General features: G+C 38.9%; 2 protein-coding genes across 2 annotated transcripts; both read left to right on the top strand.

The window, feature by feature from the left end:
• The first annotated feature begins 7751 nt into the window (after positions 1-7751).
• TMEM183A (transmembrane protein 183A) lies at positions 7752-13328 on the top strand. The gene is made up of 8 exons (XM_053456795.1): positions 7752-7988; positions 9287-9376; positions 9500-9658; positions 10475-10637; positions 11009-11189; positions 12268-12348; positions 12903-13055; positions 13132-13328. Exons 1-8 carry the CDS (start codon positions 7925-7927, stop codon positions 13315-13317), a joined length of 1077 nt encoding a protein of 358 aa, XP_053312770.1. The 5' UTR covers positions 7752-7924; the 3' UTR covers positions 13318-13328.
• Positions 13329-15429: 2101 nt separating this feature from the next.
• On the top strand, positions 15430-17483 carry LOC128473635 (probable G-protein coupled receptor 139). Its single transcript, XM_053455886.1, has 2 exons — positions 15430-15638; positions 16516-17483. The coding sequence occupies exons 1-2, from the start codon at positions 15566-15568 to the stop codon at positions 17481-17483; spliced, it is 1041 nt and encodes a 346-aa protein (XP_053311861.1). The 5' UTR covers positions 15430-15565.
• The last annotated feature ends 3653 nt before the right edge of the window (positions 17484-21136 follow it).

Raw genomic sequence — 21136 nt, 5'->3', positions numbered from 1 at the left:
TATTTAAATAACTTTCAACTCCATGTCCACCCAACACCCTCTTAATTAATATTGACATCGGCACAATGGCTTATAAGGTGCAAATAGTTAATGGCACCCTATACTACCCATGATTTGTATGTATAAATTAAGATGCTACATGCCATATGGGTTCTTTTTGGTTTCCCCTTGAAAATGGAAATCCACCGTAGTATGCATGTATGAAAAAAAACAAATCAGAAGCATTCTCTATTCTTATTTTGTTCATGGTGTGTTCAGTTATATTTCTCGATGTGATTATAAATGTGTGGCAGTTGCTCTGTGTGATATCATTAAAACACAACAATGCTGTGCGTCTCTAGGAGCTATCTCAACCTCAAGCCCTCGTTAGGGGAAACAGACACTAAATGATGAAGGATTGCATATAGCAGAGTTGCAGGAGCTTTTCATCTGTCTTGTACTTGGCAGGTTACTAGTGAGTTGACATCAGAGTTTCATATCTTTAACAGCTGTTACGTGATGACACCAAAAACACACCATAGCCCATTAGTCTGCAAACACACACGTCCTGCTGACAGAAAGCACTTTGCTAAATGTGGATTTTCTTGACGTTCACAGTTTGACTCCCTTAACATTTCACTGTCATTCGGCCACTTTGTCACTAAGTAGGACCAATCCTTTAGCTTAATCATCACAATCACGTTAGGCCAGCATTGAGCTTCACATTTTATATTTGCATCCTGTAACCATAAGTGATCAGGTTTTTTCGACCATCATGATTAGAAATAAACACTAAAAGAGTATTTTTCATGTGTACGAGGGTAGTACTAATTACACTGTATAAATCTCTTCTATTGACACATGACTGTCTAGGCAACTGTCTTAATCAAGGAGATTTTAAAGTAACCCCATCCCCCAGCTGTTCTCACCATAGAATGACCCAGATAAAGCATCAATATCTATGAGACCATGGCTTAAGAAGTCAGGAAGGGTCTTAGGTTATTAATATAGTGCAAAATTACAGACTGATGAAAGTGATGCTTATTAGGGTCTGTTGGCCTGACACAAGCATCAGGAGGCATACAGACACCAAGAAGGAATTGACAGAGAAAAAGCACATGCACAGACCTCTACTGCAAGATAGCGCAGGGGATGAAGGAGCATCTAGACAAGAAGGGTAGGTAGCATTCAGGTCAGGGGACAAGCAGCCTAAAAGACATTGTATTGACAACAACAAAAAACATAATGGGCCAAGAGAATGTGAGAGTAATTTTCCCCACTGCCAGCCCTTCCCTGGCTTTGGGGCAAGTATGTTTGGGCTGAGCTGGACTCTAGAGGACCACTGGAGAGGCTTGTCATGATCCCATTTTGATTGAAGACAGTTCTGACATCACCATCACTCCGGGACATCTTCTACTCCATCTGCACTGATCTCCCCCCTAATTCCAGCCATCAAAAATATTATGCAACGCATATAATTCTAAGTGTATGCAGAGATAGAGATGTTACATTGTGAAGAGAATAAAGGAAAAATAACTTTCCTCTTTCCTTAAAGAAAATTCTAAATTATGAATTACATTTATGAAAATGATCTATTGTTATTTATTGATTTATATAGTGCCATCATATTTTGCACTGCCGTACAATGGGACCTATGAAGTCTGAATTTTATGTTTCTATCAGTAGAACTATGTTGGAAATATTTAGCTTAGAGCATAGGGCTATTTTAGTTTAGCAAAACTCAAATAACAGGTCTGGGGTGATTGGCAGACGAGGTCAGGCAAGCCAAGGAAATAAAAAGTAATGACAAATCATGGTACACTGGGATTAAACAGAGGCATAAACTAAGAACAGTCCAAGGTCAAATAGCCAGATGATTAATAAACCAAACAGGGTACCAAATCAGGACACAGAAACATAAACGGGATCCAGAGCCAGGGGTCAAAATACACAGATCAGGCAAACACACTGTCACACTACTGCAGGACCAGGAAATGCAATGGTATATAAATGGTATATAAAAGACCCAATTTATTGTACCTTTATTATATTATTTATTATATAAAGGTGCATCAAGAACTGGCAACCCAAGTAGACAAGGACATGACAGGTGGTGTGACCAGTAGATGCATGGTCTCAATGCTCATGGTCGCTGGTTCAAGTTCCATGTTCCCTGAACAGAAATATAAAGGGGAGCTTTAAACTGTGGATTACACTGGACCTCCCTAGGTCCTTCCAAAAGAAGGCTCTACTCACACATACCTCTCTAGTGTCTCTATTTAGTGAGGACAGTTCCTCCTTGGGCCCCTAATCCCCCTGATCCCCCTTTCTCACCCGATAACCCTTTTTGAGATTTTAAGCATCTTGTGTGTATATATATAACATATAATCAATATATTAGAATTTGCAGGACGCACCTGATAATGAAATATATTTGGTTTGCTACATTTTACTGGTTATCGCAATATTGTTTTTGAAGCTATGACCTATATACATATATATCAAAGACACAGCACACAGCAGCGTGTTTCTTTTAAACAAGAAGAGTGACTTTGTCAACAAAGAAATTAGGGCACTGGCATTATAAATTTAAAAGCAGTGGGGCTAAATACACACGACAGGACTCATGCTTCATGCATTATCCTGAATGCTACAAAACATATGCTATAGATATAACTGTAACTGTAAGGGAACAATAGCCCATTTATAACCACATTTATGATAATACTAGTATATGTGCCCACCAGTTCATTGACAAAATCCATTTTCCCCATTCCCTCTACTTCTCCTGCACTTCTCCTTCTCTCTCTCATCATTCTCTCTCTCCATTCCAAGAAACTGTCTACTACCATGGGACATGCTGAGAGGGCAAAGGGTCCAATATGAGGACAGCATGTGAAATTTGCATGGCGACAAAGCTATTATATATACAGTTTTGTATCAATTAGCATACTAGACTTGCTAAGTGGTGTCGTAGCACTTGCTATATGTGTTTTATTATAATATACTAGGAAATCTCCCTTGCCACTGATATATACTATATGACCAAAAGTATGTGGACCGCCGTCCTAGTTATTGTGTTAAGGGGTTAACAGATATACAGTATAAAATCAAGCACATAGGAAGCCATCTCCATAGACAAGCTCTGGCAGTAGAACTGGTCATCCTGGAGAGCTCAGTGATGTTAAATGTGGCACTGTCATAGGAAGCCGCCTTCTGAAGTGGAAACATCAAAAGTAGTAGCTTCACTCACTACAGTTAGAAACTGCCTCTGGAAGCACAAGCACTATGCGCTTGGAGCTTCTATACCATTCTAGAAGTCTGATAACCCAATTTGGGCTTGGCAGATGCAGGACAACACTACCTACCACAATGCATAGTGCTTAATGTAACGTTTGGTGGAGGAAGAATATTGGTCTGGTGCTGTATTTTGGGGTTTGGGCTAGGCCCCTTAGTTGCAGTGTAGAGTAATGTTAATGCTACAGCATACAAAAAGATTGTGTATGCTTGTAATTTTGTGGCACCAGTTTGAGGAATGTCCCTTCCTGTTCCAGCAGGACTGTGACCCGGTGCACAAAGCAAATCCATAAAGACATGATGTGATGAGTTTGGTGTGAAGGAATTCGAGTGGCCTATACAGAGTCCTGACCTTAACCCCACTGAACACCTTTGGGATGAACTGGAACACCGATTACAAGCCAGGCCTTTTTGTCCTTCCCAGAAGAGCGGAGGTTGTTATAGCCGCAAAGGGGGGCAACTAACTCCATATTAATGCCCATGGTTCTGGAATGGGATGTCCAGCAAGCTTGTATATCTGTTATGATCGCATACTTTTAGTAGTACACTGTATGTGTGTTTGTGGTTGAGAGATAGATCACATATACAGTATATTGTGGATCAGCTCTAATACATTTTATTTGCAGATTAACTCTGCCTGGGAGCTCTAATCAAAACAAACAATACAGATTCATCAGTTTGTGTAAAAACTCTAAATGAACACCAGGGCAAGATGGATATATACATTATTTGAAAGGGGAAGTGTTTAGGAACAGCAGCAACTCAGCCACGAAGAAGAAGATCACGTAAGTTGCAGAGCGGGGTCACAGAGTGCTAAGACTGATGGTGCATAAAAGTCGTCATCACTCTGCCGACTGCATAGCTGAAAAGCTCCAAATTTCTATTGGCATTAATATCTGTACAAAAACTGCAGCAGGAGCTACATGGAACGGGTTTCCTTGACCGAGCAGATGCACACAAGCCTCATATCACCAAGTGCAATGCTTAGCATCAGATCGAGTGGTGTAAAGCAGGCCGCCACTGGACTCTGGAGCAGTGGAAACGTGCTTTATGATGTGACGAATCATGCTTTTCTTTTTGGCAGTCTAATGGTTGAGTCTTGGTTTGGCCGATGCTAGGAGAACATTACCTGCCTGACTGCATTGTGCCAACTGTAAAGTTTGGTGGAGGAGGGATAATGGTATGGTTTTTTCAGAGGTTGGGCTAGGCCCCTTACTTTCAGTAAAGGAAAATCTTAAAGCTTCAGCATACCAAGACATTTTAGACAATGCTATGCTTCCAACTTTGTGTGAGCAGTTAGGGGAAGGACTTTTTCTATTCCAATATGACTGTACCCCAGTGTACAATGCAAGGTCCATAAAGACATGGTGAGTTTGATGTGGAAGAACTTGACTGCCCCACACAGAGCTGTGACCTCGAGCCCATGCACCTTTGAGATGAACTGGAACAGAGATTGGGAGCTAGGCCTTCTCATCCAACATCAATGCCTGACCTCACAAATGCTCTACTGGATGAATGGGCAAATATTCCCATAGAAACACTCCAAAATCTTGTGGAAAGAGTGAAAGCTGTTATAGCTGCAAAGGATGGAACCAACTACCTATTGATGCAAAGCTGCTCCCACAACCCAGAGTTTTCCCTTAGTTACATGTAGACCCAGAGAAGCAGCCCTTTACCCACAGTCTCCGGGCAAAACCCTAGAGAGTCTGAAGGTATTCTTATTGAACATATCCACTTTCTATAAATCCTCAACATTTATTTGGGTTTGTCTTACTTTAGGATAGTCATATATATATATATATAAATATATCTAAAGCTAATTTCCTGTCTGAAATCTATATGACCTATTATGAGTCATGTATTTATGGTGGGTGCAGACCTAGGACTGGCCTAAATACTCAAGCCCTGCGACTGCGACACAGTGCAGCAATACAAGAAATCACATGACGTAGATTGGTGTCCCCCATCTCGGTAGCAATGTGCTGAAATATACCCCTACCTGTCATTTCTATGTAGGTTAAAACATGTTTAAAATACCAAAGTCTTTGAGCTCAATTGTTAGACAGAATCTGTTTGAATGCAGCGCCACCTGCAGGATATAGCAGTTATGATACATGAAATCATGTATATATATATATATATATATATATATATATATATATATAGTGAAATTTGAAAACTAAGCCTTGACCTACTCAGTTGCGGTAAAGTGCCCTGATTTGGCTGTTGCACTGTTCCCTATACTCCTCCTGTGTTTTTTTTCCTTTTACAAACAAAGTACATTGTTGCTACTGATTAGAATAAAGCAACATGAATATGGAATAAACATTAAACTTGTTTATTAACAGGTTAGGATGATTGACTATTGGCAGGGCCAATAGTCAATCAAATAGCACCCCAGGCGAGAAGTCTCTCTGTTGCCACCCGCCATCCGTTGCTTTTTTATCCCCTTAAAGACCAGGCTGTTTTTGTACTCTTTGGGACCGAGGCTGTTTTAACACTTTTGTGGTGCTCGTGTTTAGCTGTAATTTTCTCCTTACTCATTTAGTGTACCCACACAAGTTATATATTGGTTTTTTTTCAGGACAAAAAGGGCTTTCTTTCAGATACCATCTGAAATATTATCTAATTTCCTATTAAAAAAAATAATAAAATATGATGAAAAATTTAAAAAAAAACACTTTTTCTCACGTTTATTTAAAAATCTTTTACTCATCCAAAAAAAGCTAATGAAAAAACCTGCTAAGTAGATTCTACTATTTCTCCTGAGTTTAGAAATACCCAATGTTTTTATGTTTGTTTGCTTTTTTTGTTACATATTTACCCCATATGTTTTTGAAAACTAGACACTCCAGAGTATTTCAAATGCTGGTATTTTAACCCTTTCCATGCACTAGTTCTACTACCATCCTTTGTTAATCTTTCTGATAGTAATTTATTTTGTGCTTTTTATCACATCGCAGCATTACAGCAACACCGCTTAGGCGAAAGAAAGTGATCGTAGATCGCTTTCTAAGTTGGTTAAATGAAATGACATGCAAGGCACGTCATTGGTCGTCACGTGACCATTTTTACGTGACGTGTCTGACCTGTCAATGGACGTTAAGGTGTTAATTCTCATAATACCAGTAGGGGAGGTTTACTGGAACTACTACAAAATTTGGGGACATTTTCTGGGATGGTAGCCAGCACACACACAGCAATCAAGGTGCCCATGGTAGCTGATTGAGTCATCTAGCGCTAAGATCAGCCTTGGGAAACATAAGAGTTTTGGAGTCTTTAGCAGAAGGTGATACTTGTACCTGAGAACTCATAGGATTTGACCCTGAGTCTCGTGGTGAAGTGGCAGATTACCGGGTTCACATCATCGGACACTGACACCTTACTATAATACACCACTGTGATCATATATACATATACATATCACATATTTATATATATATATACATATCACACCCCGTTGTGGAAGGCGGTCAGCAAATCCCTGGCGTCAGCGGGGTCCTACTGATGTTGCTGTACATGCCGCTGGGGAAATGGGTGGGGAGTGGGACGTGTCAGAATAAACTGACAAAGCTGACGGGCAACATAGCATGTCCGCATAGCAGCCTTGCTTTTTTATGAATCCATGGTGTTTTTTTTATTTAATAATCATATTTGATCCATTTGCAGACAGAGCCTAGAAATCCCACACTTTTTGATATTTAACTTATTGTCACTAGCTCAGGCGGTTTGGCCCTCATCTTGTTAGTTATACGATTCATTATTTATATTTGACCAGTGGACCTTTTAACCCTTTCCCTGCCAGAATCTATTGAGAGTATTGTTTCAATTAACTATTTTAAGGAAATGTATTATTAAATGTTATGTTTTATACTTACTACTTTTGTTAGGACTCCAATTGGTGTTTGTCTGTACTTTTCCAGTATGTAATGGTTGAGAACCCTGCTTGAATGCAGGTCACTCAGTTAAGTGTATCTATAAATAATGACAAGTCTAGGCTTCCAGGAGGACCGGAATTACATTTGGGTAAGAGATTTGATGAATAGAATCTTTACGATGGACTATTAAAAGGTTAACATTTCATTTTGAACAACTGCAAAAAAAAATCCCAGTTTTTTTTCTATATTTTTAACCATCTGCTAAATTACATTTTCAAATACCATAGCAACAAACCTCCGTGCGTAAGAATTAGACGTCACTTTTTTTTTCTTTTTCTTTATAAAGCTAACTCCGCCCTATGCATGGTAACTATGGAAACATGGACGCAGAGAGTGCGCCATTAGTTAAAGAGACGCTTCCCGGTAAGTAAGTCTACTCAGAAGCGCACCAATAGAATGAGCGATGGCACTAGGGCATGCTGAATGTATCGCCCCGTTTTATAGGCTAAGCGAGGCTGACAACGCATGCACGTTGCCAACCAGTGGGTGTGAATTCGCTGGCGGTCGGAAGCTATAGTACTTCCTGGTAAGTGACGTCCAATGGGACTAGCGGGAGTGACGTGGATCAATAATGGCTGAAGATCCCGGTGGATCTGAGCAGCTTTCTTTTCCCGTCTTCTCCCTGCTCCGCGGTCTGCAGTCATGACCCGGACCGGTTTCCCTTTAGACAGAGCCCGTGCGAACCTAGTCCCGGATCAGCCGCAGCCGACATGCCCAGAAAGGGGAACAGGAAACGGCTGAAGTACCGGGCCGACGACCTGAGCTCCCAGAGTGGTGAGAGGAGCATGGCGAGGGGGGCGGCTGAATCAGATTACACCAAGTGAATCAGATTACAGGATTGACCTTCCCTCCCGCCTTTCATTAAAAATGAAGTTAAAAACGGCGACTATTACTTAATATTACACCTTATAAGATATAATAAAATATAGGAAATCTTAAACGTGAAGTAAAAGTCTAGTTTATACTTATTTTACCTCTTAAAACAGTAATATATTAATTTATGGCTAAATTACTATATTTGTGGGTACGGATAGATCCAGCGTGTGCTGAAGTGTTGTACAAAGAAGTAAAAAAATATCACTATATAAATTTTTTTAACCATATAATTTAGTGTGTAAGCTTGCGAACAGAGCCCTCATTGAACTGTAATAAGTTCTGTGTAAATTTGTTGGTGACATATATATATATATATATATATATATATATATATATATATATATATATATAATGATAATTTAGGCAAAAAATGTGTCCGAGACAACTAAGCCAATCTAAAGCCAAACACAGTTAACCCAGGCATGAAAGTACAAAAGAATGTTGCTATAGATTAAAAAAAAAAAAAAATATATATATATATATATATATATATATATATATATATATATATATATATATATATATATATATATATATATAATGTCTTGGGTTACCATGGAAACAAGGCCACGTGGAGTAGCGGGCTGCAGGAAGTTGTATGCGACCATAGTATATTTACGTCTCTGCCGGTGTTTAGTTCGGCTAAATGGGGTTCGTAAGAAACATTCTCTAATATTTATCTAAGGTTGAAGCCTGGATAATACACTTTTTAAGCCTTATTTAGCCCAAAAGATTTTTAAAATATTTTAAGTATTTTTTTTTTCCCTTACATGTCCAAAAACATTAAATTGTGTGATTTTTTTTATTTCTTTAGAGTTTCCCCTTAAACAAACGTTAAGTCTAACCCAGGGCAGTGGCATCCATAGGAAACCGTGGCAATTCTCTACCATTGAGTATTGGTGTTGGGGGAAGTCCGGCAGAGGGGCTATCCCAGCCCCCCCCCCCCACGGTCTGGACCGGCTGCCCTTGGCCTAGTCAGCCTTCCTCTAACCCCTTCATGCTCTGTTTCTGGTAGCTTCTCAGTCAGCGGCATGGTAGTGGGCAACTGGCACTTAACCTCACTGCTTTAGGAGAAAGCATTGGAAGTGCGTACATGCGTACCATCGGTAGTAGCCTCCCAACTGCTGCCATCTTGCTCGTACTCGTGTGGGATATGTTCGGTCATATGTAATGTCTACTTTTTTTTCCCCTCACAGTTACTGTGGCAGACTATGCCAATTCCGACCCAGCTGTTGTAAAGTCTGGACGGGTGAAAAAAGCAGTGGCTAATGCTATTCAGAAAGAAGGTATAAGGAAAGACAGGCCGATGAGCTGCCAATACTTCTGTAAACTAAACTTTTATTGCATGTGTTGAAGGGAATTTTACATGTTGTAATAATCTTTTTACCTTTGCATGACTTGTGACTCAGTGAAAGCACTTTGTGGTCTGGAGGCCTCGTGTGTCCCCACTGAAGATGGAGAGACTGTTCTGTCTGAGACTGGACGATTGTGTGAGAGTAGCGATGAGGGATTTGAAAATATCAATGAGTTCTCATCTTCTAAGAAAAAGAAAACAAAACGGCACAAAGGTAAGCTTTTTGGGGTAGTATTTGGTAAAGGGGATCTATTATAGTGAAGCAGGTTATATTAATGACAGATAAGTTCTGACTGCAACGTTGGGTGGGTTTTGAGATTTTTCTTGAATACTAAGATTTCCCCGGAACTCATCTGTGAACTTTTCCAGTACCAGAGCAATAACACCTGATGTGTCTCTCCATTCCAAAGGCCGTCTGACAGATGTCATGCAAGCGCTTTCACACACAGTCTGTCGGCCAGAAGCCTCAAATGTAGGCATCTGCTGACGAGTCCAGGCTATTGTTAGGCAGACTCATCTCCTGGTACATCCCGAGAGACATCTTGCCTCACCTTTTATGAATGTACCCATACAACCATGGTAGCAGTTCTGCTTTCAGTGTTCAACAGTGGAGGTATAATGGTGTTCACGCCAAATGCTGTTACGCCAGAGCTGTCGGCATAGATCCAGTGGTGCTGGCTTCTGCTGGGAGGGGAGAGTCCAGGATGACTTGAGAATAAAAAGGCTGGACATACGATTGTTTTCAAAGAGGAATATTTTTGGTGTATGTAATAGTACATGCGTTGGGGTGTTAAAGGGTTAAATTAGTGGGGGATCATCAATCCATTGACATTAACTAGTTATTTTGTTATTGCATTGTAATCTGTCTCTTCACAGTGAGTCCTAGGTTCACCATAAGTTCCTTTGATGGATTTTTTAATTGAAGTGATCGTTTTTAGGGTGTTCTAAAGGACTTTAGGAGAAGAGTTATGAACAACCTTTTCATTATTTCATAATGAGTTTGTTGATTTGGATTTTTTTTTCCTTTCAGAACAAATCGCGGTGGAGAGAACAGGCGATAACTATCCAATAGATATCTGGCTTGTGCTGGCTTCCTACATTCGGCCTGAAGATATCACTAAGTTTGCTCTTATTTGTAAGAATGCTTGGATCGTTACTTGCACTGCTGCCTTTTGGATAAGATTGTACAAAAGGTTTGATATAATTTAAACTGCCTCCTATTGTGTGTGTGTGTGTGTATTATAAATGTGCCTACCTTTAGTGGTAAGCTGGCATGCTTTTAGCATGGTGTCAGCATATCAAGATCCTTTCCAGGTCGCATTAAGAAGTTTTGTTTGTTTGTTATATGACATAATTTTAGATACATTCTTGGTAAACACGTAAAGTATTGGAACTTGTGTTTATAAGAATAAAATATATGGGGATTATTGCAGGCAGCCATGTGTAAATGTACTCTTAATAAACTGATGTCCCGTCATTCTCTTATTGCTTGTATATGGATTGATGTTTTGCGTAGCTTCATTCTGTCAACTTACTCCATTTTGTCTGTTTGCTTGTATTGCAGACATTACCGTATGAACGTGTACCTTCCTGTACGTCTGCTTCCGGAATTCATGGATAGACTACGTTGTTTGCGTGCCTGTGTAATCCGCTCCTTGTACCACATGTATGAGCCCTTTTGTTCTAGAGTGGCTAGAAATCCTCCAATCCCTGAATCTACTCCGAACACCTTGGCAAACGCAAAAGTAAGTAAAGCTATCAAATGGGACTCCTTGTGTTCCAAATTATCCCATGAGCTTGGATACCTCCTGCTAGATGTGACTTGCTAAAGATTCTGTCAGCGGCCATTGAGAAATTGGCAACTTATAGCTACATCTCCTGTTTTTGCATTTTTGTTCCCTTACTATTCAGGGTTTTGTTTTTTTTCCACGTTTCTTGTGAACAAGATAACAACCCGTTATAACCGTGTGGGAAATGTTTCAGTCATTTCCCAATAATCTTGGTCATGTAGTCTCGTTATTAGTTTGTGTGACTTAGGGGCAGTCTCCTTTTTTATTTTTCGACTAATATTTTATTATACTATAGTTTCCACTGTACTAAGATTTGGCATTTAGGATTTATAAATTGCAGATCAAAATAATTTCTAAATTTTAAGACCAAATAAATGACATCACAAAGAACAATTTTTCCTGCTTGCTATTTCAAGGTTTGTGAAACGCGCAATGAGCAACATAGTTAAAACGGAACATTTTAACAAACGCCAAACTGCTGATTACACACATTATTCGGAAAGTTACTCTGGCCAACAAATGCACTTTGTGTTCCCTGTGCAAATCTGCGAGAGGATTGATCGGGATTCCCTCTGTGCATTCGCATGGATTACTAGCTCTGAAGCTTCAGATTTGTGACAACGTAACATGTTTTTTTGTGTTTTATTTTATTTTAAATAAGACAGCTGTCACAGTTGGTTTAGTTAAATTAAAATAATCCTGTAACATGGTTCTTATGGGATGTTACCGCTCAATAGTTTTTGTATAGTGGCTGTCAGCGATGTATGCTGCTGCAGCTATGTTTATGAAATGTTTATAAAGCATGTACATATGCATATATTGTATTGTGTGTGTGTATATTATATATATATATCAGCTAGCTTTTGTTATTGGATATATACAGAAGTGGCGAGGTGGTTTGGTATGTTGATTAGAGAAAGGTAAAACTGATAAAAGCGAAAGATCCTATTTAAGTATGTTAGAACTTCTAAGCAAAAAATTATGTGACAGGAATCTAACTTTTTTTTTTTTTTTTTCCTTTTTCTTTACCCAGTGTTTACTTTTCTGGTATAGAAAGGTAACTGGCGCCAAGTCAGAAGCAACCTGGGAGTTTAACTTTAAATTCCAGAAGCAGGTATGTTGTGATTCCCTTTGCTTTTTAGATGTACAAACATGTATGATTCACTAGATGTTAAATCCACTATGGGGATGTATGTGTGGCAAGTCTTTAGGAGCAATACATTGGCTGTAGCGTTAGTTTCCTTACCTATCCTGTCATCTTATTACTCATCATGTGGCCAATTCGGTTACAAGGTGGGAATCATGTATTGTCTGTTTGGGTGTAAATGCCTGAATGCAGTAAATATTTTAGTATGTGTTAAGACATTAATCGCCACTCAAATGCATTCCCGGAGCTAGAAATTGATGGAGAATTCCCTGAACGTCTCTAGTGCGATTAGCGTAATAGCAATGAATTATTAAAAGGCAACTCAGCCAGTTGTCCCTTCGTAATAAATTGGTGATGTGGTAAAATCGTTTTTTCACGTCAATGCAGTTTCAGTACTGCGCACAAATACATAGTTCATGTGCATATGGTTTTATTACCCTAAGGCTTTTATAGATTAAATATTGAGGTAATATGGTTAAACTGCTTGTGTTTAAGTTTCTAATGTATGTATTATTCACTAGCCTCCAAAGAAGAAGGACTATCTTAGTAGGCTGCAACCACCTCTTGAATACAAAGATGTCCATTTTAACCCAGATCATGACTGTTGCCTTCTCCAAGTGTCGACTCTAAATTTTAGTTGCATACCTGTGGTCATGGGCATGACCTTATCTTATGTAAGTATTTCTTACTACTTTTCCTGTAATACTAGAAAAGACTCGGAAATAAAAACTACTATTTTGTTTCTTCTAGTTCACAATTAACGTCAGCACTGACATGAGGCACCACAGAGTGAGGTTGGTCTTTCAAGACACCCCAGTACGAAACGGAAAGAAGCCTCGTGGTGATCAAGGAGTGCCGATTGTCTTGGATCCTGTGCACAGTGTTAATCTCCTAGATTGGTGGCATCCAAAATATCCCTTTTCAGCTATGGCCTAGCATCTGTGTAGCCATTAATGGGTGCTGTTTGGGGGGGGGGGTCAAATATTTTTTTTTTGTACAGAGCTTTCCAGGCAAGGTCACATACAGAATAAAATCACATATGTAGTGCAGTACTTCACGTTTTACGGAAACAATCTACACATCGCGTTGCTACGGGTAGCGCAATATATATATTAGTAATTGCACTTCAGATGCCCGATTCCTGCCATGGTGACCACATTTGATTGCATTATTCCTCTGTGGAGTCCCTTGATAAGTACAATTTCTCCATTATTAAATTGGACTCTGTTATTCAGCTTGTGGGTAAATAAAGGGTTTATTCCCCACTTCAAACCAAAGTCGCATAGGTACATGGTTATTGTTTAGTGCCAAAGAGCAAAGTAAGCCTATTCCCATTAGTTACATTTTGGTAAATGTTTCAGAATGTTTCTAAGATTTTGTATAAATCACTGGCACCCATGATGTATTAATGTCCAAGACCCCCCTCCCAATATTTCTATTTCAAATTAAGGACAACAAATGTAATACTTTATTTTTTCATCTTCTTGTCAAAGTTGTTAAAAAATGCCTTTGTCAAGTCTGTGTCCATCCACCGGCACCATAGTTAAAGTAGGGCTTTCACTGTTATGTTGGTGAAAGCTGATAAAATCTTTATGTGGGAAGAGCTTTGATAAATAATTATGTACGGTGATTGTCGGTACATTATATAAAACAACTATTTGAGATAATGAAATCAAATGAAGCACAATGACTAGCTGTCCTAATGTAAGCCCAATTGTTCAGGTTGCCCTTCTGAACAGGCGACAAACTCTCTAAACTACCTTTAGAAAACTGGACTTTAAATTCCCAAAGTAAATCTTAAGATTTCTAGCGGTAAAGGGCAGGCCAATTACCGTTTTGAACATTGGCTAATTATTACCTATTATTATTATTACCTTATTAACATCACAGAATGTATGTAAGGAATCTGAAATGTGCATCTTCCCACTATCCTTACGATCAGCCACTTAGACCCTTCCCGCCGCAGAGCTAGACACGGAAGCATAACCCTCTGTCCAGAGATTTTACTAAACTTTGAAAATCTCAAACCATTTTTGGGACAACTTATGTGCAAGAAGAATAGGCAAATCTTTAGTTATCTCGTTATTAAAATCATACTTTTAGGGATTAAATGCAAATATCTGAATCTCAATTTTCCATGAAATAGTAACCTTTTAGGAAATCAGTCTTAGTGGGCTATAAAATTTGAGCTATAATTTAAGAAAGCTACCGCTTCCTTGTAGAAAAGGGTGATGGAATCCAATTTTTTTTTTATTTTATTTCTGGAAAATGTAAAAAAAAACAACTTCTAGCAAATAAATGGTGGGAGTGCTGGCTTTAACGTGTTAACGTGTTGAAATGCTTGAGGTGGGAAGCTAAAAAGCTAAAATATTGTTAAATAACTAATGGGGTTCTGGATTAAAAATCTGCTGCTGTTGTTATGTAAAATAATTCTGGTATAATTATATTTGTAAAATATGTATTTTTAACAGATTCTTTTTATGTTCCATGCCATAGACAAAAACTACACATGCCTGATGTTAAAGAGAAATAAAATATATGCCATCTGCAGTATTTCTTTTTCTTTTCTTTTTTTTTTTCTCTCCCTTGCAGGTGGTGAAAAGTCAATTTATTCTTTAAAACAAGTCTGTATCAATCTTTCACAGACCCATGATAAGTGAAATTAATTTCGATATATCTAATAGACGTGTGCAAATGGGCCAAAAAACGATTAAGCCAAATTTTGTTCCCTGCCCATTTGGTTCGGCTGAAAAAATCGAGGGGGGTATTTTTAATTCAGAAACGGAATTTGTCGCCCGATCCCCACATGCGCTCTTGCTCGTTCGCTCGCAACTATCACCACTACAAGTTCTTCTTGGTCATTAAATGTATTGTGTTTTACAAATTAAATTTAGTGCCCTATGCGTGTGCCATGCGGCTGATTGGTTAATGATTGGCTATTTTATTGTGTCGCTTCAGTGTTTACCACGGTAAATTATAATAAGTGATTTGATTTAAGATGTGATAAGCGGCAACAAACCAAATATTAGCGATACTAGCGTTAAAAACGTATGAACAATGCTTAACTGCGTTTTGCAGACGCGAAGACGGACGTTCTTTTGGGAAATCGTGCCTCTATTCTATTTGTTAAAAATGTGTTAAAGTGTTTGTTTTTGTCCGAATCTGATGTCCACCTTATTTCACAATGAAGAATGAACACTGGATGATAAGCTTGCAGAAAGTATTCTACCCTTTTCTTGTCATCATTGGTGTCCCATGTAAGTAACATGCTTGTTTTGAATATTTATTATTATTGTTTGGTTTTTTTTTACTGTTAGCATGCCTGTATAGTTTTCCCAGATTATCCCTGGAAGCAAGTAGGTGTAAGCATACTATTAATATTGTACCCCGAGTCGGAGAATACCATTATATCGCCTGTTGCTTCAAAAGAACTACAGTATTATCTATAGGGAGACACTAATTGAGACCAACCTGGTGAAATCAAGGAGGTAGTGACATCTTGCAGATAGTCTGGTGTTGCGTAGACTCTCTAATTGAAACCATGCATGTTAAGCTGATAGAAATGTATCAATGAAGTATAATTGGCATGACTTACTTTATGGTATAAATTATTATATATATGAGTTATAGGCTTAGTGTTTAATCGAGAACCTGAAAAGTTGGTATATGGAATACATACCAGTTGCAGTGAGATGTGTGTGGGGCTCTGCATAACATTGTTAGTTAAAGGGAATTATTTAGAGGTTATTTAGTTGAATAAAGTGTTGCGATAAGCAGTAAAAAGAAACAAATATCTTGTAGAATGCTGTAAGCTGGCAGCTTCATGGTGTGTGTGTGGCATGTCGAGTGGGTTGGAAGATTCTCCCCATGTCAAGTGGGAGAATCTTCTGTTTTTTGTCTGTGTGCATGGTTACGGAAGGGTTAAAGCCCATACTTCCTTAATTTGTATATTGTTGAGAAACAGACTTCTGTCTAGTGACCTCCTAGGCATGTCTGGTATGCACCATGGCCAGACCAGGACCGGGCCATGCAATGTCATTTAATTAAGTTCGGCGTTGTGGCTTATTTCTCTCTTCTACTGCTTTCCTTTATTCGACAATGTTAAAAAGTTTGTGTCTTTTTTTTTTTTTGCAGCTAACACAATAACGTTCATGATCTTCTGGAGAAGGAGCTGCGGCCTTTCTCCTTCCTGTCGATGCTACCTGATGGCAATCTCTGTGGCTGATACCCTAGTTCTTATCCAGATTGTTTTGCTTGAAATGATCCTTCAATACTACACCATAGAACCGTTTTGGACCAGGGTCCCGTGGTGTATGATTCGTGATGTATTTAGCTATGGTGCATACAACGCTTCCGTCTGGCTCGTGGTCTGTTTCACCATTGAACGTTTTTTTGCGATTAAAACTCGCCATTTAAAGCCCAAGATATGTACCAAAAAGTGTTCCTTGTGCATTATAGCATCTGTCTTTATCTGCAGTCACGCATTTTCAATTCCATATTTTTGGTCAAACGAGTCAAGACATCTCAATGGAACCAACAGGTTTACCTGTGTTTATAATAATCACTTACCGAGTTTCTATGTGGAAGGACTGGTATGGTTTCAAGCTACCCTTGTCTACATTATACCATATATAATCATATTTGCACTCAATGGCTCGATCTTAAAACACATTTGCAACAGCAACAAAGTACAATGTGAAACTTTCCGAGACCGTAGAAGTTTTTCATCATTTACGCGTTCAAAAAAGCAGAAGCGGAAATCGGTGGTTCTGTTGGTTACGGTTTCAATGACTTTCGCTTACCTTTGCACCACACGTTTTGTTACCCAAATCATGATTAAGACGTTATATTATAATATAAACAGAAAAGACTACACTAAGACTATCAATGTTGCTGCAGATATAGGGACGATGCTTGACCTTACTAATGCTGCTGTGAACATGTACCTTTACGCTTGTACGCAATACAGATTTCGAAAGGAGTTACTAGAGATTGCAAAAGCTGTTAAGTCATGCAAACTATATGAGAAGCAGAAGCATAAACATGTCATTTTTTTCGTTCACTATAGTAAATACCCCCCCAAAAAAGCATTAGTCGGCTAGTGAAAAGAATTCATAAATTTTTCACTTATTATCGTGATGAACATGAGATTATGTTTGTTTCTATTACATATTTGTCAATTTTCCTTAGAGATTTACCGTATTTGCCGGATTATAAAATGACCCCCCAAAATTTGAATATTCAGGAAAAAAAGAAAAAGCCTGAAGACGTAAAGTTTTTTTCAGATTTAATAAAAACTATGATTGAGAAAAATGCATGTTTGTTTTTTGTTTCCTTTTATTTGCCAACCTGTCCCCTCCCCCCAGTTATGCACATCTGCCCTCCAAATATGCCTCATACCCTGTTATATGCCACTCTGTCCCCCAGAAATGCCTTATACCCCCTTATAAGCCACTCTGCATCCCAGATATGCCTCTTCATCCAGTTCGATGGTAGTGTTTGTGAGGGAAGGGAGAATAAAAAGATACAAATGAAAGGAAAGAGGAAATGACAGAAGAAAGCGAGAGAGACATAAGAGATGAAAGAAAGAGAGGGAATAACGCAGGCACCAACAGTATAACTGTGTTAGGCAAGCACCACCAAGATTTATTCTTTATTCCGGAACCTTGCTGCCAGGGGATAGTGCGATTGGAACACAATTGCTCCTACTACCTATGCTTGAGTGGATGGGATTGAACTTCATCTATCAAAAAGGCCCATTACATCAAAGTGAGCATTAGTTCTAGCTGCGATGTCCATATGCATAAATTAAAATTACAGTTCTAACATGCATTCATATATATACATATATATATATATATATATGACACAAATTCTTAAATTACATACCTGGGAACTTGTCAGGGTCACCAGCCCTGGAGCCTCCCTCACTTGCTTGATTGTAGTAGTAGAGTAGCCATGTTTGGCACCCCAATAGACTTGAACGGGACGAGATCTGTTGGAAACTGAACAGTTCTGATTTCCATTGCCTCTGGCCAAAATCTAGGAAGCTCCCAGGTACTTACATTTAGAACTAAATAGAAAAACTTTACACAGAGGTTGTGATGTTTTATGTTTGTGGTTCTGTGCCTCCTGTTGTCAATAATAAAATGCATAACATAGCATTTATAGAGCTATTACAAAATAGAACAGTGAAAACTTCCAATAACATTACAAGTGATAATATACAATTTGACAATAAAATGAAGCGTGTTCAGACATAATGGAACAGAAGAGGGTTCTGCTTTTGCTAGCTTACAACGTGTTACATTATAAATAATATCCTTCCAGGTAAAGATCATAAAAAGTAATATAAATTATTAATGTTATTATTCTGTTCAAACAAATTTAACATTGCAAAAGCAAACGTAATAAGATTAAAAAGATAAGGGATGGTTAATATTTAACAATTCTATTCCTGTTTTTTTTTCCCCCCAAGAAAAGGATTTGCTTGTTTTAAATTTAAAATGGACTCAGATGTTTGCCAAGAAAACTTGGCAAGCTGTTATTTAAGAATAACAACAATTGAGATCCCTTTAAATGGTAAAGAAGACCAGAATTTATTTATAAAGAACTAATCTTACTTTCGTGAAATGTAAATGAAATGTTTATAATCTGATTTATGTTAAGGACTTTTAAATAATTTTAGACAGAGATGTCATTTCTTCAAACTGTAACATATTGATCGTTTCTTTGGCACAATCTTCAATGGTTTTGTCTGGTTCCTGGTGTTGAAAAACTGACTAAATTTTAGAAAATTTCATGCCGATGGCCCTATACACGTCAATCTCTTTGAACTCTTTGTAAATCTTTGCAGATGCTAAATCATAACTTATTTTCAGAGAGAAATCACAAACTATATCCAGGCCAGAACAATAGTAAAGTGGTAATATTTTTTTTTTAATCTTCTCTCTTTGCGCTGTTACACATCATTTCAATGAACAAAAACCCATTGTTTTCATGTTAGTGTCAATCAAAAAGCCCTACAAGTAATTTGTGTTCCATAATCCTCTCTGTGAAGTGTTATGTATATGTCACATGTAGCAAAAGGAAGATGAAGCTCTGTTCTCATCCTTTACCATTTCAAAGAAGAGAAATCATAAGCAATATGTTAATTTTTCATTTACCGTATTGGCTCGAATATAGGCCGCACTTTTTCCCCCCACTTTAAGTCTTTAAAGTGGGGGTGCGGCCTTTATTCGGGGTCTAGCGCCCAACGCTAGGGCAGGCAGCGGGGTTAGGATACAGATCCCCCGCAGCGGTGCAGGGGACCTGCATCCTACTCCCCGGTACGCTCAGACAGCCTCCCCTGCCAGCACTTCCCCCGGGGGGGGGTGCCGGCACGGGAGGTTGTCTAAGCGCATCGTGCCGGCACCGGAAATTGTATACGCGTATTGCGTAGATGTCCCCCGCCGGCCCCGCAAGACACCCGGGAGTCGGGGGGGGGGGGGGCAGAGGAGGACAGTGGCAGCATATCTCTGGGGTGGGAGGAGGAGGACAGTGGCAGCATATCTCGGGGGGGACAGTGGCAGCATATCTCGGGGGGGGAGGAGGAGGACAGTGGCAGCATATCTCGGGGGGGGGGACAGTGGTAGCATATCTCGGGGAGGGAGGACAGTGGCAGCATATCTCGGGGGGGGACAAAGTGGCAGCATGTTTTTTTTGGTGCTTTTTTAAAGAAAAAAACTTTTTCTTTAAAAAAGCACCAAACTTTTAGGGTGCGGCCTATATACGGGGGCGGCCTATATCCGAGCCAATACGGTATATTCTAAATAAATCCAGCCCTGTAGATGACAATGCAATTGACTGGAGGTTACTTGGACAGAAGAGACAGCTATGGTCATAGGAACAGGGAGAATATATGTGTATACAAAACTAAAACCTATGTATGTTGTTCAGAAAATAAGAATTGCCCTATACTCCTAGCCAGTGGCGACTCTACAAACAATATATAGGGGGGCACACAAGATACCACAGTCAAACTGGGAGGGCATTAATAATGTCCACCATCATCACTAAATGATTTCAGGGCCTAATATTAGATCCTGCTGCTGATCTATATATATTAGCCCCTGCTGGCAACTGCCCCAGTTGCCAATATATATATTAATTTTAGTCCCTGCTGCCGATATATATATAAATATATATATATATATATTAGACCCTGCTGCCGATAGCAGGTATAGATCAACACATTAACACACAAACCCAGCATTGCATGTATAGATCAATTGAAATTCACTTGTGATCTCAGCACTGAATGTATATATCAAATAAACAGAATCAGACATACAAATCCTGTATTTGCAGGTATACAATAATAATATATGAAACGTAGCATTGCAGGTATAGATCAAATAAATCTATGATACACACCATCACATTAACTCATGCTCTCCCTCATTCAGACAATCCATCCACATATTAACTCATGCTCCCCCTCATTCAGACAATTCATCCATTTTAAGAAACTACACCCCTTGGCGCTTCAAATGAGGGGCTACATGTATTTCTAGGACAAAAGTTGAGTGCACAAATAATGATGGAATATGTCGCTTTGGCTTGAAAATATGTTTTTTCTAACCATAGCGACATGTTCATTTGTGTCTTGCGCACTCCAGGTTTGTACTAGAAACACTGCAACTCCTCATTTGATGCGCCAAGGGTTGTCGTTTTTGCAAATGTGTACTTTTTGTGCCATAATTTAACTTCCTAC

The sequence above is a fragment of the Spea bombifrons genome, chromosome 2 (genome assembly GCF_027358695.1).
Source record: "Spea bombifrons isolate aSpeBom1 chromosome 2, aSpeBom1.2.pri, whole genome shotgun sequence".
Taxonomy (NCBI): Eukaryota; Metazoa; Chordata; class Amphibia; order Anura; family Pelobatidae; genus Spea; species Spea bombifrons.
Note: the sequence above shows the minus strand (reverse complement) of the source record. Positions and strands in the feature narration are given on the sequence as shown.

Bases quoted from the DNA above. Each gene is read 5' to 3' on its own strand.
- LOC128473635 (XM_053455886.1), top strand. From the start codon at position 15,566: ATGAAGAATGAACACTGGATGATAAGCTTGCAGAAAGTATTCTACCCT. The intron at 15,639-16,515 runs GTAAGTAACATG...TTTTTTTTGCAG, and splicing joins TGTCATCATTGGTGTCCCAT to CTAACACAATAACGTTCATG.
- TMEM183A (XM_053456795.1), top strand. From the start codon at position 7,925: ATGCCCAGAAAGGGGAACAGGAAACGGCTGAAGTACCGGGCCGACGAC. The intron at 12,349-12,902 runs GTATGTTGTGAT...ATTATTCACTAG, and splicing joins ACTTTAAATTCCAGAAGCAG to CCTCCAAAGAAGAAGGACTA. The intron at 13,056-13,131 runs GTAAGTATTTCT...TGTTTCTTCTAG, and splicing joins TGGGCATGACCTTATCTTAT to TTCACAATTAACGTCAGCAC.